The following is a 17,417-nucleotide window of genomic DNA, read 5'->3' as shown; positions in this document are numbered from 1 at the left end:
CTCACTCACATTAAGTAGTACCTTCTCCCCCATTTAGTTCCACTGAAGTAAACAGGACTATTTGTGGAGCAAGGCAGTACTCAGTATGAGTAACAGTATGTGCATCTGACCCTATTTTAGCAGAAACATTCATGTAATGTGATAATCTGTCCATTGCCGTCGGATGTGGTAGCAGGTATTTGGCTGAGGACAGCGAGGCATATAGTTGCTATTTATAGATTCTGGAGTGGCAAAGTAGGATTTTGTGCTTCCCTGCACCCCAAACAATTGCCCCTAACCTTTTCTACAAAGGGAAAAGAAAAAGTCAAAAGCCTCAGCCACGTCAATGGGAATTGGGCATCATATACTATATTTGTTTGCCCTCTCTGACAGCTTTTTATTTTTATAGTTGCTGGATTGGGATACTGGTTTCAAATAGACTGTACTATTTCAAACTATATGTACTGATTTCACCAACAGAGACCTGGAGTATAGCAGGATTTACTCCCCCCCGACACTTTTTTTTTTTTTTAGTTTGTCTATGGGGAAGCATACTGAGAAACTGATTTTCTATTTGCATTTATATAAACAATTTACCTTGGTAGAACGTACAGCCTTGTGTGTGATTAACTTCTCATTCTAAATCTGTGGAACTTTTAAAATATATTAATTACAAGTCTCACATAGTATAATGCTGATGAACTTGTTTGGTGAGAAAGGGAAGAGAATTTAACATTAAGATTTATCACATGTCACCTACCTCCATTCCCAGAAGTTTCAGGGCTTTTGGCTGTACAAAAAAAGAGTTTAAAAAAAAAAAACATTATATAACCTATCCATACCAATAACATTTTAAACAAAATTATATAATCCTAGTTATCCCCCCTCCCCCAAGATTCCTGGCATAAGTTTGGCCCCTACCATAAGTTACAGCAGCTCTAATTTGTGCTGGATGGCAACAGACACTAAGAGGCCATTCCATCCGTTGATGATCTTTGGAGTTCATTAGCATTCTGGACATGTACCTTTCACCTGACAACCCCCCTAACAAGAAGTTGCAAAAGAGAGGGCATACTGCTGGCCCTGCATATCTCTCAGGGATTCTCCTATCTCCTCATAGAGCGATATACGGCCCTTTTTTGCACAGCTTCAGCAATTCAAAGGGACCAAGGATCTAGCCCAAGGTTTAAAAGACCTTAATGTATACAGTTCTTCTACTGAGTGGCTGAGAGAAGGGAGCATTTCTCTGCAGACAAAAGAGTGCATTTTGCTACTTTAAAAATAAATAAATAAAATAAAATGACAGAACAGCCATACCCAGGGTGGAATTGGCCAAAAAAAAAAAAAATACAAAAAATACATACAAGAATAAACAACATTTTGTTTATAAAGACTGAAGAATTACTCCAGATTCACAGCAGTATAACATCAAAAAATACAAAATTGTGCCTTGAACCTGCACTCCTTGCCTCAAGGGGTACAGGATTAAGCCCATGAAAGCCCATTTCGAGTTATGATTTTTCCTGCTCTAAAATCTCCATGCCACTTACAAAGGGTTCAGCACATACCAGGGAAATTTCTCTCTCTCTCTCTCAATTCAATTTTTTTTTCAGTCTAACTCCAGCATACTACCTATTACAGGGGCTGATCCAAAGCCCATGAAAGTCAATGGAAAGACACTCATTGCCTTCATAAGGCTTTGTATCAGAACCATTCCCAGATTCATATTCATAGATTTTAGGGTCAGAAGGGACCATGATGATCATCTAGTCTGCCCTACTGCAAAACACAGGCCAAAGAACCTCACCTAATAATTTCTGCATCCAGCCCATAAAATAGCTTGTGTCAAGAGCTGACTTTCACTAGGTCGCAGTGAGGAAGCTGCTCTGCTATGCACAAAACCCTGATCATAATGAACTGCTGATCAGTAGAGAGATTTGTTGCTTTTTAAAAAACTAGAACCCAGTAACAATCTTTATCCTAAACTCAGGCCAACACCAGCTGGATCTTAGCAGCAAATGACATGCCATGTATTGATTCTTCTGATAGCTTCTACGATGTGAAGAAAACTACCAAAATTCAGCACCTCACTAAATTGACTCCCAGCACCTTTTTGTTGTTACCACATCAGACAGGCCCGTTGACAGGGGGAACCAAAAGGGGCAATTGCCTAGGGGCCCAGGCAATTTAAAGGGGCCCAGGGCCCCTGGCTGCTGCCAGCAGTGCAGTTGGACTAAGGCAGGCTTCCTACCTGGCCTTGCTCTGTGCCACTCCCAGAAGCAGCTGGCACGTCCCTGCGACCCCTCGGAAGAGGGTCTCCACACGCTGCCCCCGTCCCGAGTGCGGACTCCGCATGTCCCATTGGCCAGCAACTGCGGCCAATGGGAGCTGCGGGGAAGGTACCTGCGGGCTGTGGCATGCAGAGACCCCCTGGGTCCCCCACCTAGAAGCCACAGCCAGAGGGGTGTGCTGGTTGGTTTTGGGAGCTGCCAGAGGTAAGCACTGACCCCCTGACCCCCTCCCGCACCCCACACCCCCTCCTGCACCCAAACTCCCTCCCAGAGCCCTCACCCTGCACCCCCTCCCACACTGCAACCACTTGCCCCAGTCTGGTGAAAGTGAGTGAGGGTGGGGGAGGGAGGAGAATGGAGTGAGCAGGGGGCGGGGCCTCAGAGAAGGGGCAGGACAGGGGCGTGGTCTCAGGTAAGGAGTGGAGCGGGGCATGGGTCTTTGGGGTTGTGTGATTAGACAGTTGGCAACCCTACTTGGCGGCCATGTGGAAGCCCTGGCCATGCCGGAAGAGCACTCCCACCAGCTTGCTAGGCACCACCAGTGCAGCTGGCAGCTCGCTGGGCATCAGCCAGCACAGGCACAGCACCGCAAAAATGTCAAGCGGACCATGTCCATGGGGGCCCATTGACTGTTCTACCCTGGGGCCCGGAATCGCTCTTGGTGGGCCTGACGTCAGAATCGCAGTACTCCTGGTAAAAAAATACCAAGTCCTTACCCTCTTGGGCCCAAACAAGTTGTGGTAGAGGGTTCTGAACCGTTTTCGGGTGTAGTTGCAGCGATAAGCTCCTCCCATCAGATACTCAATCACCAGGCCAATATCAATCAGACTTATCCTGTAATCCGGAGGTAGGTTACCCTATCCAATTAAAGAAAAAGGAAAAGAAACAAAGAGACAAAGCTGATTAGTACAGATACCATTCAATGTTTCCTCTAACTATATTAGAGTAAAACAAACACAATTAGTTAAGAAACATAGGAATGTATTATGCTGGTTAATTAATTCACCTTAAAATAGATCCAACCGAAACCTGGATATTCTCGCTTGGAAAGAAGACATAAGTAAATAAGAATGTGCAGTAATCCTTGGTAGTAACAGAAGATAATAATGTCAGAAAACAGTACTCAATTTCTTCTGCTGGGGGAAACAAGAAACACCACTGCAGAACAAAAAGTGTGAGGCCCAATCATTTTCCTAAAGTCAAGCACACTTGCTGAACTCTAGTCCCTCTGTGAGGCATGTTTTCCACACAATTTGCTCACAACATCTTTGGCTGAATATGTTTGCACTGGCACCATTTGGGCTGCCTTCTCTGTCAGTCCATTTTGAAGGCAGCTCTATATCATTTGCAAACAGAGGTTTTGCAGCTCCTCAGTTGTGATCTCTATTTCCTAGAAGCATGTTTCTTCCCTACATTGCATTATTTAATAGTTAGTACTCATCAAATAAAAGGAAGGGGAAAAAAGTTTCATTAGCAAGGTGTGTCCACTTAAATGTCGACTTAAATCTCTTTTGCTTGAAAAGAGTCTTTTAAAAAACTTTTTGGAGCCAAGGAGGTATGTCATCATCTGCTTTGTAGAAAACATTAAACTGGCTCATAAAGTGCCTATTTTCTTTGCTTTACATACATAGGCCAGGAATGTGGTGAGCATCAAGTAATTCTGATCCTTATCTAGTTCTGTTTTATCTTGAGTTTTAGGAGCAAATATATAAGCCCAATGATTTTAACACACTGCCCTCTTGTCGACTTGATGCATTTTATTTTAAGATAGTTTAAAGTGTAAGTTTTCAGCACAGGGTTATTGCTACACAACTCTCATTAATGCCAATACGGGCGACTCAGCTCCTTTGTCATACACTGCTTTGAAAAATGACCCCTTGATGTCCTAGATAACCTCTGGGACTCTGGGTGCTGTTGAGCTGAAAAACCAGTTCTGACCCATTGCTCCACTGTTTCTTACCCTTCCTGGTACTGGAATAAATTCATATTAATTTCCCATGCCATCATCAAGCACCTTTAAGTTTAAATGGAAAAGGGCGACAACAAATATACAGAATATTTATGGCTCCAACTTTGTGTGCTCCCTGGTCCATTCCCTTCTACTCCCTATTATCAATGCTGCTAATAATGACCTGAAGGTCATGAGTTCCATGCAGCTTACTGCATGTGAAGCTGTGAAATCAGACCTTAAAACAGTTCTCTCTGCTCTGCATGTAAAGTGAGCTCCACTCAGATACTACTGTGATGAGCATGGTATAAGAGTATACATAGATTAGAACAAAACAGAACAATGGCCTGGAGAACGACAGGTCCTCTCTTCCACACCTTTGTTCACTAGACCCCACCATCAAAATCCCACAGATCAGTGCCCTCACAGTTCTCCCATGGAAGAGTTCCTGGAAAATTCCAGAGATGGAAGGACAGTCCCACAAAGCTGGCATTTGGCCTTTCTCTGTCTCCATAGGGGAACTCTGAAGACAAAGCTTTGGTGCACTCACAGAGTAGAGGGGCAGTCAGGGACTAAGTAAGGGATACCTCCACGCAAAAATATTTGGCTTTTTTATACAGACCTCTTCCTGTGAACAATTCACAAACAGAAAAGGGGCATAATTCATAAAATTTGTCATTATGAATAATTTGCCCAACTCTGATGATAATATTAAGAAAACTCCAGATTAGCTACAGTCTGTCTGTATCTCATTATAGGAAACATGACAATTCTGGGTTAATTGGACATGGAATTAAGCCTAAGAGATCAATTAGCCAATCCATAAAAATAGCACGGTATCCCAGGAGAAAAAATATGCTATAATACAATGAGAGCTTTTATAGTAAAACTAAAATCAGGCAGCAAAATTGCAATTGTTACCTTAATACTACTATTTAATGTACTCAAGTAAAACCAAAAGGAGTACTTGTGGCACCTTAGAGACTAACCAATTTATTTGAGCATAAGCTTTTGTGAGCTACAGCTCACTTCATCGGATGCATACTGTGGAAAGTGTAGAAGATCTTTTTATACACACAAAGCATGAAAAAATACCTCTCCTCACCCCACTCTCCTGCTGGTAATAGCTTATCTAAAGTGATCACTCTCCTTACAATGTGTATGATAATCAAGGTGGGCCATTTCCAGCACAAATCCAGGGTTTAACAAGAACGTCTGGGGGGCGGGGTAGGAAAAAACAAGGGGAAATAGTTTACCTTGCATAATGACTTAGCCACTCCCAGTCTCTATTCAAGCCTAAGTTAATTGTATCCAATTTGCAAATGAATTCCAATTCAACAGTCTCTCGCTGGAGTCTGGTTTTGAAGTTTTTTTTTGTAATATCGCAACTTTCATGTCTCTAATCGTGTGGTCAGAGAGATTGAAGTGTTCTCCGACTGGTTTATGAATGTTATAATTCTTGACATCTGATTTGTGTCCATTTATTCTTTTACTTAGAGACTGTCCAGTTTGACCAACGTACATGGCAGAGGGGCATTGCTGGCACATGATGGCATATATCACATTGGTGGATGTGCAGGTGAACTAGCCTCTGATAGTGTGGCTGATGTTATTAGGTCCTGTGATGGTGTCCCCTGAATATATGGGCACAGTTGGCAATGGGTTTTGTTGCAAAGATAGGTTCCTGGGTTAGTGGTTCTGTTGTGTGGTATGTGGTTGCTGGTGAGTATTTGCTTCAGGTTGGGGGGTTGTCTGTAGGCAAGGACTGGCCTGTCTCCCAAGATTTGTGAGAGTGTTGGGTCATCCTTCAGGATAGGTTGTAGATCCTTAATAATGCGTTGGAAGGGTTTTAGTTGGGGGCTGAAGGTGACGGCTAGTGGCGTTCTGTTATTTTCTTTGTTAGGCCTGTCCGTAGGTGACTTCTGGGAACTCTTCTGGCTCTATCATTCTGTTTCTTCACTTCCGCAGGTGGGTACTGTAGTTGTAAGAATGCTTGATAGAGATCTTGTAGGTGTTTGTCTCTGTCTGAGGGGTTGGAGCAAATGCGGTTGTATCGCAGAGCTTGGCTGTAGACAATGGATCGTGTGGTGTGGTCAGGGTGAAAGCTGGAGGCATGTAGGTAGGAATAACGGTCAGTAGGTTTCCGGTATAGGGTGGTGTTTATGTGACCATTGTTTATTAGCACTGTGGTGTCCAGGACCTAACCCACAGAGACTTCCCTACCAACACTACAAAAAGAAGGATTCTAGGTGGACTCCTCCTGAAGGTCGAGACAGCAGACTGGACTTCTACATAGAGTGCTTCCGCCGACATGCACGGGCTGAAATTGTGGAAAAGCAGCATCACTTGCCCCACAACCTCAGCCGTGCAGAACACAATGCCATCCACAGCCTCAGAAACAACTCTGACATCATAATCAAAAAGGCTGACAAAGGAGGTGCTGTTGTCATCATGAATAGGTCAGAATATGAACAAGAGGCTGCTCGGCAGCTCTCCAACACCACTTTCTACAAGCCATTACCCTCTGATCCCACTGAGAGTTACCAAAAGAAACTACAGCATTTGCTCAAGAAACTCCCTGAAAAAGCACAAGATCAAATCCGCACACACACACCCCTGGAACCCCGACCTTGGATATTCTGTCTACTACCCAAGATCCATAAACCTGGAAATCCTGGGCGCCCCATCATCTCAGGCATTGGCACCCTGACTGCAGGATTGTCTGGCTATGTAGACTCCCTCCTCAGGCCCTACGCTACCAGCCCTCCCAGCTACCTTCGAGACACCACTGACTTCCTGAGGAAACTACAATCCATTGGTGATCTTCCTGATAACACCATCCTGGCCACTATAGATGTAGAAGCCCTCTACACCAACATTCCACACAAAGATGGACTACAAGCCATCAAGAACACTATCCCCAATAATATCACGGATAACCTGGTGGCTGAACTTTGTGACTTTGTCCTTACCCATAACTATTTTACATTTGGGGACAATGTATACCTTCAAATCAGCGGCACTGCTATGGGTACCCGCATGGCCCCACAGTATGCCAACATTTTTATGGCTGACTTAGAACAACGCTTCCTCAGCTCTCGTCCCCTAACGCCACTACTCTACTTGTGCTATATGGATGACATCATCATCTGGACCCATGGAAAAGGAGCCCTTGAGGAATTCCACCATGATTTCAACTATTTCCATCCCACCATCAACCTCAGCCTGGTCCAGTCCACACAAGAGATCCACTTCCTGGACACTACAGTGCTAATAAACGATGGTCACATAAACACCACCCTATACCGGAAACCTACTGACCGCTATTCCTACCTACATGCCTCCAGCTTTCACCCTGACCACACCACACGATCCATTGTCTACAGCCAAGCTCTGCGATACAACCGCATTTGCTCCAACCCCTCAGACAGAGACAAACACCTACAAGATCTCTATCAAGCATTCTTACAACTACAATACCCACCTGCGGAAGTGAAGAAACAGATTGATAGAGCCAGAAGAGTTCCCAGAAGTCACCTACTACAGGACGGGCCTAACAAAGAAAGTAACAGAACGCCACTAGCCGTCACCTTCAGCCCCCAACTAAAACCCCTCCAACGCATTATTAAGGATCTACAACCTATCCTGAAGGATGACTCAACAATCTCACAAATCTTGGGAGACAGGCCAGTCCTTGCCTACAGACAGCCCCCCAACCTGAAGCAAATACTCACCAGCAACCACATACCACACAACAAAAGAATCACTAACCCGGGAACCTATCTTTGCAACAAAGCCCGTTGCCAACCGTGCCCACATATCTATTCAGGGGACACCATCACAGGGCCTAATAACGTCAGCCACACTATCGAGCCACAACGAGTCAGAGGCTTGTTCACCTGCACATCCACCAATGTGATATATGCCATCATGTGCCAGCAATGCCCCTCTGCCATGTACATTGGTCAAACTGGACAGTCTCTACATAAAAGAATAAATGGACACAAATCAGATGTCAAGAATTAGAACATTCATAAACCAGTCGGAGAACACTTCAATCTCTCTGGTTACGCGATTACAGACGTGAAAGTTGCGATATCACAACAAAAAAACTTCAGAACCAGACTCCAGCGAGAGACTGTTGAATTGGAATTCATTTGCAAATTGGATACAATTAACTTAGGCTTGAATAGAGACTGGGAGTGGCTAAGTCATTATGCAAGGTAACCTATTTCTCCTTGTTTTTTCCTTACACCTCCCCCATCCCCCCCAGACGTTCTTGTTAAACCCTGGATTTGTGCTGGAAATGGCCCACCTTGATTATCATACACATTGTAAGGAGAGTGATCACTTTAGATAAGCTATTACCAACAGGAAAGTGGGTTTGTGTGTGTGTGTGTGGGGGGGGGGAGCAGAAAACCTAGATTTGTGCTGGAAATGGCCCAACTTGATTATCATACACATTGTAAGGAGAGTGATCACTTTAGATAAGCTATTACCAGCAGGAGAGTGGGGTGGGGGGGAGGTATTTTTTCATGCTTTGTGTGTATAAAAAGATCTTCTACACTTTCCACAGTATGCATCCGATGAAGTGAGCTGTAGCTCACGAAAGCTTATGCTCAAATAAATTGGTTAGTCTCTAAGGTGCAACAAGTACTCCTTTTCTTTTTGCGAATACAGACTAACACGGCTGTTACTCTGAAACCTGTCAAGTAAAACCATCATGTTTGCTATAATGATACACAGCATGGACTGTAGTTAATCTGTACTTTTCTTAGTACTATTACACCTGGGTTATTAATTCAAAATAATTAATTTTATGAATACTCCTCCTTTTTTGCTTTGGGAATTTTCTGCAGACAGGTCTGTAGAGGTTCTGTACATCTGCCTGACTTCTGTGCAGATGTATTTATTTGATTTAGATTAATAAAGCATACATTATAAAACACTCCGCAGGACAGATTGTGATGATTTTAAGAATCTTTGTGTACAATTTATAAATTCTTGTGAGATTCTGAACTCTATGTATCTTTGCCAAACTACCAACTCTATTTTAAAAATGAGGACTAGTTGCCTTCTCCATGGTCTCTCTGCCTCCATGTTGGACTGAAATTCCAAGGTGTAGTGATACAGGACGGACAATAGAGGGTCATTAACTTAAGATGAGCCTCCATTCAAATATAAACATCGTAGATAATAGGCAGGCTCCCACACAGAAGAGGAGGAGAGGCTCAGGGGAGAGGCTGCCTGGCAACGAGGTCACCTGGTAGGAGTCTGGGGTCACCTAAGGAGGCTGATCCAGGAGTCACCTGACAGAAGGACTGGAAGGTTGTAAAACGGTTCACAGGGGGGAAAAACCCTCAGAAAGACAGTTGCAGGAAGTTTGGGCAGGAGAGGGGAAGTAAATGGATCATCCAAGATCTGAGGAGGCAAGTGTCGGAGAGAAGGCTCCATGTTTCATAATCTAAGCCATGCACTGTGATTATGAAAGATCCTGGATGGCTCCAGACAGCCCTGACCTCAGGCCAAAGAATGCTCTGAGGTGATGAGAAAACTGAGGTAGGGAAATGCATGTAGGGTTTATTATTTTTGTATAGATCTGTGTATTTCTCATGCTGTTAAAGAAAGATCAATAATGTGTTAGAATTTGGTGCAATGTCTGTCTGTGTTCTGTGCTACACCTACCATTTGCTCTGAAAGTTAAATTGTGACCAGAATGTCCAGCATGGCTGGAGGTCTGGGAAACGGTGTGTTTACACCAGAAGGAAGTCTTAAGGGGTCAGCACTGATAACAGAAACTACACAGTGGCTCTGCACTGCTCCTTACGAAAGGCATGATCTATCCATGTGATCATAACCGGTAACATGTTTGTGTTCTGAGTATTCTAATGAAAATGAACATTGTCTCATTAAAAGAAGAAAAATTAAAATTATTGGCTTTTTAAAAATGGTTCTCTCGGTCCAGAATGTTTGAGCCAATGTGAGTTTTACCTGAGTAAGGACTGCAGGCTCTAGCCTTCTCTTTGTGATCACATGTGAGCAGGAACCAATGACAAAGTGCCATATAGGAGACTTATGTAGAGCCGCTTTATGACCGTTCTAAAGGGAAAGGTTCAAATTCATTCCCTTGCAGAAATGGGAGCAACTATTATTGAAGTTAATGAGAATTGCATCTCTTTACCCATCTCCCATTGACTTCAATGGGAGCAGTTTTGGACACCTCAATAAATGAATGTTCTGCCATAGAAACATGTTAAGTGGTAAATATTAGTTATCTCGATGCAATTTAAATAAACACAATATATAATATCCAATAGCATATATTTATATAATATATAAATATTTATATTACAATGTTGAACTAAATACTTTATCATATAATACAGATTTTCAAAGCAACCTACAGGATTTAGACATCTTCCAATACATTTACCTGTACTTTAATGGAAGATGTGCCTAAATCCCCTTAGACAGTTTTGAAAATTTCAGTCAATTTAATTATCAATGGACACTTTGCTGAAGAAACCTTGTAAAACAATAGCAAAAGCACACATTCTATAATACATACACAGGGCTCAATCCTGTAAAGCATGGGAATAATTTTATGTAGCGAATAGTCTCATTGAAGTCAATGGGAAAGAAAAGTTACCCATGTGCCAGAGTGTTTGTAGGATCAGGCCCACATAGCAAATATGTCCATTCTGTAGTAGATATGAAACAGCTCCCTGTTTTTAACTGTAATGGGCAATATTAGGTTTCATTAAGCTATTGTAAATATTCTAGGATGTATTATAATTATTTACATTGTCAACTACACATTATGCTTAAGTCAGTGCTCGTGACTATTGTAGCAGAAGCTGCAGCAAATAAACTGATTAATAATAAGGCTCAGTTCATACCCCAAGTCTGGCTGTAGTGGCAGCAGAATGATGCAAGCTGCCCACAACCCTTGATCCTCAGACAGCATGGAACCTACCTACACAGCACAGGTATGAGAGAGGACAGTTTGAGCCAATGGTACGAATAGTCTGCAATGATCCTGAAGTAAGTTTTATGACACGAATGCACTATTCTTCCCCTCTCAAATTCTAACGTATCAGTGGCATTCCTTTCACTATTTCAGAACTGTTTTTATTTGTAACAAATAATGACCAGTTCTCATTTTCTATACTAAGAGTTCAATAGTATTTCACAAATACTGACTGGTGAAAAAACTATGCTTCACAGTTCCCTGTAATACAGGAATCCAGAAACTGTCTCTAGAACTAAGAGCAGTGAAATTTGAATGTATATATAACTAATGAGCAGGATGAACATCTATTAATTAAGAATAAACAAATGAAAAATACGGACCTGCTGATCTGCAGGACTTTGCACGAATAGGGTCCAAAGGTAGGGCAGAATCTTATTTATTTTTTTAAAAAAGTGACCAGTAGAGGGCAATCTCTGCCCACAAAAATAATGTCAAGACACATTCAACTCCATTTTTTCCGGCTGTTTATTTTAAGAGTATCATCTGAACAGTGTGATGAAAGTAACCACTGTGGGACAAATTCTGTTCGCCTTTACAGAGGTCTCTTTGACATCAGTGAGGCTGTGTATGTGAATAAGGCAAACAGAATTAGCTTTACTCGTAGTGGCTGAACTAAGGGGATCAAAAGTGGGAGTGGGACACAGTTCTCCATAACCCACAGTAATTAGAAAGGAGAGAGTATTCTCTTTGTTAATTGATACATTTAGAATTCAAACCCTGAGTGCGGCTGTAATTCGTTTAGCTTTTTTTCTTAGGGCTACACTGTAAACAGCTATATTGAGGTAACAATCTCCACAACAATATTTGGAAACTCTCAGGAGAATGTGAATCAGAATGCACAAAACAAATACAAGCTTCCATAAATAAGACTGTGGCAATGTAACTTCCCAGTGCATAATAGTTTGCTCTAAAGGGAATCCCAATAGTACTATGAGAACTCCTGTAAACCATGAATATCTCTTAAATCAAAGGAAAAACCTTAGAGATTTAGGGCGATACATTTTAATATACTATGGCAATTTCAGCATTGTTTTCATGTTTCCTTTTTCAAGCAGTTATTTTTATTCTGTAATTTGCCAAGATACAGAAGATGGTAAACAATTCACATTTTACAGTAGAACATTTACAAATTATTCTATCTATGAAATAAAATGCATATATTTTGTGCTAGTCCTGGAAGTACCAGGATGAGGTGACCGATTTTAAATCTCTTTGGTGTTTATATTTTTAGAGACTGCCATTACGATGGAAAGTTTAACTATCTGGCTTCAAAATTTATCTCAACTAAAAGACTAGCTTCAACACACCAATCTGCCTCTGTCATGCATAGTGAACCATTTCACTATCAAATAATGCTATGTTCCACTGAGAGGCTTTTTTCAAGAATGTGTTTGCACTGAAATTCGTGTCAAATCTCCTGACTGATCGATTGACTAGTAAGGGATTTGATTGCTCCGGTGCAGGACTGTGGTACAATGTCAGATATCAGTCAGCATGGCATAGGTATTTTTCATCATTGACAAAATGAAAAGAATAGGCCATAATGGGGCATATTTCTGATGAGCACTAGCGGATGGTTGCTGATGGACTGTTTGTATTCTAAGCCATTAGCTGTATTCCAGTTAGAGCATACATTTTCTCAACGTAAAGACAGGTGTTAAAGAAAGAAAGAAAGATTCTACACGAGGAAAAACAAAACAACATAAACCTCAACAGGATACATTTTAGGAAAAATTCCAATACCTTGCAAATTTTGTTAATCACCAGGGATACATATTGTTAAAATATATTAAAAATCTTTTAGTTTCTTACTGCTTTATGAAAAAGTCTTCCGTTTATATAAAGTGCTTATGAAACACTTAATTTTTCACTATAAGACTCCTTTAAAAACGCCTCTCGGACTGGAGGCCCTGGGAAACCATGGTAAACAATGTTCTAATTACCCTTATTATAACGCAACCTTTTGACACTTGAAATGCTTTCCTTCTGAAGAAGGATGTTAGAAAGAGGAGACCCGGGAATTTGAAATGGAATCCGTTTAATCTAAAAGACAGATGATAATCATGCCAAACATTTAAAGACACAAAAAGGATCACATGTCTACTAACAAAAATGTACCACTGGCTTGTGCCCCACAGAGAAAGTACAGAGAAGCAGGCAGCCTCGTTGCACTCAGGCTTTACCGGAGTACGGTGCTCCATCCAAGGGATTTATGCATGCGAACAATTCCAATTATGTTGCAGGCATTTCCTATTTTCTCATTGACACTTGTATATTAGTTAATGCTGTCTATTCTACAGATGATACTGTAGACCCCTTCTCAACAAAACTAAAATGACCCAAACCTCTTCAAATATTTCTAATCAATTTTCAAGCTTTTGCTTTCTTTTGTTTCTATGTTGGGAAACCCCAGTAATAGACTCTTGCCAACTTGTTTATTATGTACTGTCCATGCCTGTCTGTTATTTCAATCCTAATTCTGCCTTCCCACTCAGTGCCAGACATTGTTACACCTGTATGAAGCAGAAGAGATGACCTGTGAGGTTTTTTCCCAGGCTGCTGCTATTGCTATCACAGCTCCATTGGGTGACTGAAAAGAGGTTCCCTCCAGAAACGAAGCATCGTACCTCCATGAAAGGCAATAGCCCCTAAGGTCCACTTTTATTCAGCTCCTTCAGAAAGCAATGCAGGACACTGCAACTAGCCCTTCTTCTGCCTCATATACAAATGACCCTTTTACCATTACATTTATAGCCAAAGACCAAGGGGTGGGAGGAAAGAGGTGGAGAAGGGGCATCATGAATAATTTAAATAAAGGGGGGGAAGGGTTGGAAGGTCTCTGATTGCTTTCCATTACACCACTGTAATTCCTATGTAACACCACTGAAATGAATGGGGCTAAAATGGGGTAAGTAAGATCAGATTCTGGGGTGGGATGGTTTCACTGCTTTGATCCTTTAATACAATTGCATACAGACCCATTAGCTGCTTTTATCTGGGTGTGGTAGAACCAATGGGGCTGTGGCCTGCCCACCCAAAATATTTTTAATATAATTATTAAATAACATTATTTAATATAGTAGCATTGCATCAAACATCAGCCGTTAGTTACACTGTGATGTTTAGAAGTCCCTAAATGTCTGTTGTACCAGAACCCTATTAACCCCGTCTAGCTTTCACTGATGAAAGGAACACCACAAATTTGATTTGTGCTCTGACAAAAATTCTCCCTCCTTCTTCCCTCTATTATTTAATTAGTTAATCTGTACACAGAAAGTCCCCTTGAAAGCATATACCTTCTGGAGGCACAAGAAATGTAGACACCCCAGTGTACACTGAGAATGTCTGCAGTTCACACACCCTTTGAAAGAAAATTAAAGGTGATGGGGTCAGCACAGGGTCACAATGCCCTGCTTGAATCATCTGCATAGAAGATACTGGTTTTTCATTTATTTCTGGTGCATAACAATTTCCCCCCCAAAGATACTGCTAAAGAAAGTGGATTGGTTTCACCCCATTGGGACCTTTATATTTCAAGATGCCTGAAACTCACTTGAAATTCTGATAATGGGGGAGAGACAAGCTGTCTTCTTGCTTTATTGCACTATTCCTTTTTCTATGCTGTTTGTGATGGAGGACTTTACAGCTTTTATAGTATATCATAGAAGATGAAACTGGAAATGTTGCAGTGGACTAGGATTGAGCAGAAAAAATATATATAGATCTATTACAGTCTCAGGGATTGACTGACAACATGGACATTAGCTTCCAAAATAGTCGTGGGTCTGGAAAAATACAGATAACAGCATAAATCCACATGGCATGAAAAAGCCTATAATTCCACTAGCAAAAGCGCTGTATCCAAAGCATCTAAAACCACTGAGACAGCAAGCCCAGTAACTTGTTAATTGTGCATTGTGTGCAAGAGTTTCAGATTCAATACAAACAAACAATGCAGTCTGAAATGGCATGGTGGACAGATGGGGAGAGGGGAAGGAACAAGAGAATGCTCTGAAAGCTCATGCAAAACAGAGACTGTTTCTAATTACGAGAAGCAATCATGACATTACCTCCAACCTACCGTCTATTGGACTCTTACCTTTTTGACATCCCTCACTAGATGATACAAAGTGTTGGATGGTCCATGTCTCTGTAAATGACAGATAAAGAAGCAAATATTTTTTCCTTATACGGAAGCCACGTAGGAGATCAAATGTAAAATCTGGAATGTGCTCCATTCATGTAGTTTTCCTGGTTAACCAGTCAACCAAACATACATATGCACTCCTCGAATAATCAGTAGCACTTCAGTCACACAAATTTATCCATTCTTTTCAAATAAACTACAACAGCATAGCTTTGTCCAACATCCTTCAGAAAATTCTCAGGCTCTCTCTTCTCAGTTAATAGACATGTCCCAGGTTAGACAGTCAAAGAACAAGCCAGTCAAAGAGCAGGTCTGTACTTTTGGCTTAAGGGCAGCATAGATACTAGTTTTTCTATTACGTGTATGAGCTGAGTCAAATCTTTTAGGGTTTGATATTTGGAGACACTTTAACTTCTGGCCACAAGTAAATTTTGTAATATATGCCCCTGAGGCCCATAATGTGACAGCCTGTGATGGGGTACCTAATCCACACAGGCATACAAGGGGTTAATCATGCCCTGCCCCAGAAGGAGCAATGGAGGTGAGTCCTCTGAGCAGCCCAGAGAGGCTGCATGAAGCACAGCCAATCAGGGAGGAGTTGCAGGGAGCAACCAATCCAGGCCCAACTGGCTCAAATAAAAGAGACCAGCAAGACAGAGTAGGGTCAGTGGCTGCTGGGAGCCCATGGAATAAAGCCAGTGTCCCTGAAGGGCTGAGAGAACTCTAAGTACCTTGGACAGAACAGCTGCTAGGGACGGGGGAGTGAGAGGGAGCTCCTGGCTTGCTGCTAGGACTGAGCTGCAGAGTGCCCGGATGTGAGGGCAAAGAAGGTGTGTGGCCATGGGGAAGTGGCCCAGGGAAATAGAGTAGCATTGATGGAGGTTACAGGGGAGAAGCAGGAGGCTGTTATTTACAGAGTCCCTGGGTTTGGGTCTGGAGTAGTGGGTGGGACCGTGTCCCCCCCAACTTGCTACTGGAGAAGAGGCTGGACAGTTGGACGGAGATATGCCCCCCCGGAAGAGGGAAACACAGATGATGACCTAGCCATAGGGCTGAGTTGCAAAGAGGATGCTGTGGTTCTAGGAGCTGAGAGAGGAGCTGTAGGTGGGAGCAGAAACAGAGTGCCAGTGTGGAGACCACAGACCTGGGTGTCAGCCTCGAGCTAATCCCCAACACGACCAGGAACAGGTGCCAGTCTGGCGGTGATGGCTGAACCCTGTGACATACCCAATGAGGGCATGGATTTAAAATGTACAGGCAGAACAAAGCCTTGTATCCATGTATCATATCGCAGCTCCTTTCAGTTGGGCTGAAACAGAAATTATCAGAACCAGGCACTGATGTGAATTGGGAGTTTTCCCCAACAGCACCCAAATATATTTTTGGCATGCTGTTATGATGAGGGTGACAGAGGTGAGCGTTGGTGTAGGAAGTGCTGTAAGCAACTAGAGCAGTGCAATACTCACACATTTGCTTTAAGGACTTTTGCTTTTTGGAGAATTACAAATTTTATTTCCAAAATTTCTAAGTAAAAACTCTTAATTTTGGGATTGCAAAAATGGTGAAATTTTGCATGATGATATTACCAACTCCAAGCTTTCAAAAACCATGAGCCAGCCTCTACCCCATGAGATTTTTCTTAAAAATCAGAAGATTTACAAAACAATATACGTAGGGTTCTTTTTATAAGCTTTCTGGTGTTGGAATATTTAAGAGTACATATTTCAAAGCTTTTCTCTGCAACCATAAGGGCTGGAAACTTTGTTTTTCTAATAAAAGCTCTCATTCTCAGATAATAAAGCTGCAACTGCTGAACAGATTAAGAAAAACACCAAATATTGCTAACCTTGCTAAAAATTACAAGAGCTGGCAACACTGGAAAACTCAAACATTGGTTTTTTTAAACATTCTATCTTCTCCAGGAATCTGGCATGTGCTGGAGTCATGTGGCACTATCCTTCAGGTCCTACCTTGCCCATGACTCCCCTGCCAATGGCCTGTCTAAGCCCAAGGTCTATC

At 42.1% G+C, this 17,417-nt stretch overlaps 1 protein-coding gene across 2 annotated transcripts in view; it reads right to left on the bottom strand.

The window, feature by feature from the left end:
• The window catches only part of TRPM3 (transient receptor potential cation channel subfamily M member 3), a 190,146-nt gene that overhangs the window by 57,447 nt on the left and 115,282 nt on the right, over window positions 1-17,417 (bottom strand). For both annotated transcript variants that reach the window (XM_084628736.1, XM_084628737.1), the window contains exons 10-12: window positions 15,351-15,401; window positions 2,987-3,127; window positions 740-769 (exon numbers count right to left, since the gene is read on the bottom strand). In XM_084628736.1, the coding sequence (XP_084484862.1) occupies window positions 740-769; window positions 2,987-3,127; window positions 15,351-15,401 (222 nt within the window). The remainder of the gene's footprint in view (window positions 1-739; window positions 770-2,986; window positions 3,128-15,350; window positions 15,402-17,417) is intronic.

The sequence above is a fragment of the Lepidochelys olivacea genome, assembly GCF_965140295.1.
Source record: "Lepidochelys olivacea isolate rLepOli2 genome assembly, chromosome: 5".
In the NCBI taxonomy this organism is placed as follows: domain Eukaryota; kingdom Metazoa; phylum Chordata; order Testudines; family Cheloniidae; genus Lepidochelys; species Lepidochelys olivacea.
Note: the sequence above shows the minus strand (reverse complement) of the source record. Positions and strands in the feature narration are given on the sequence as shown.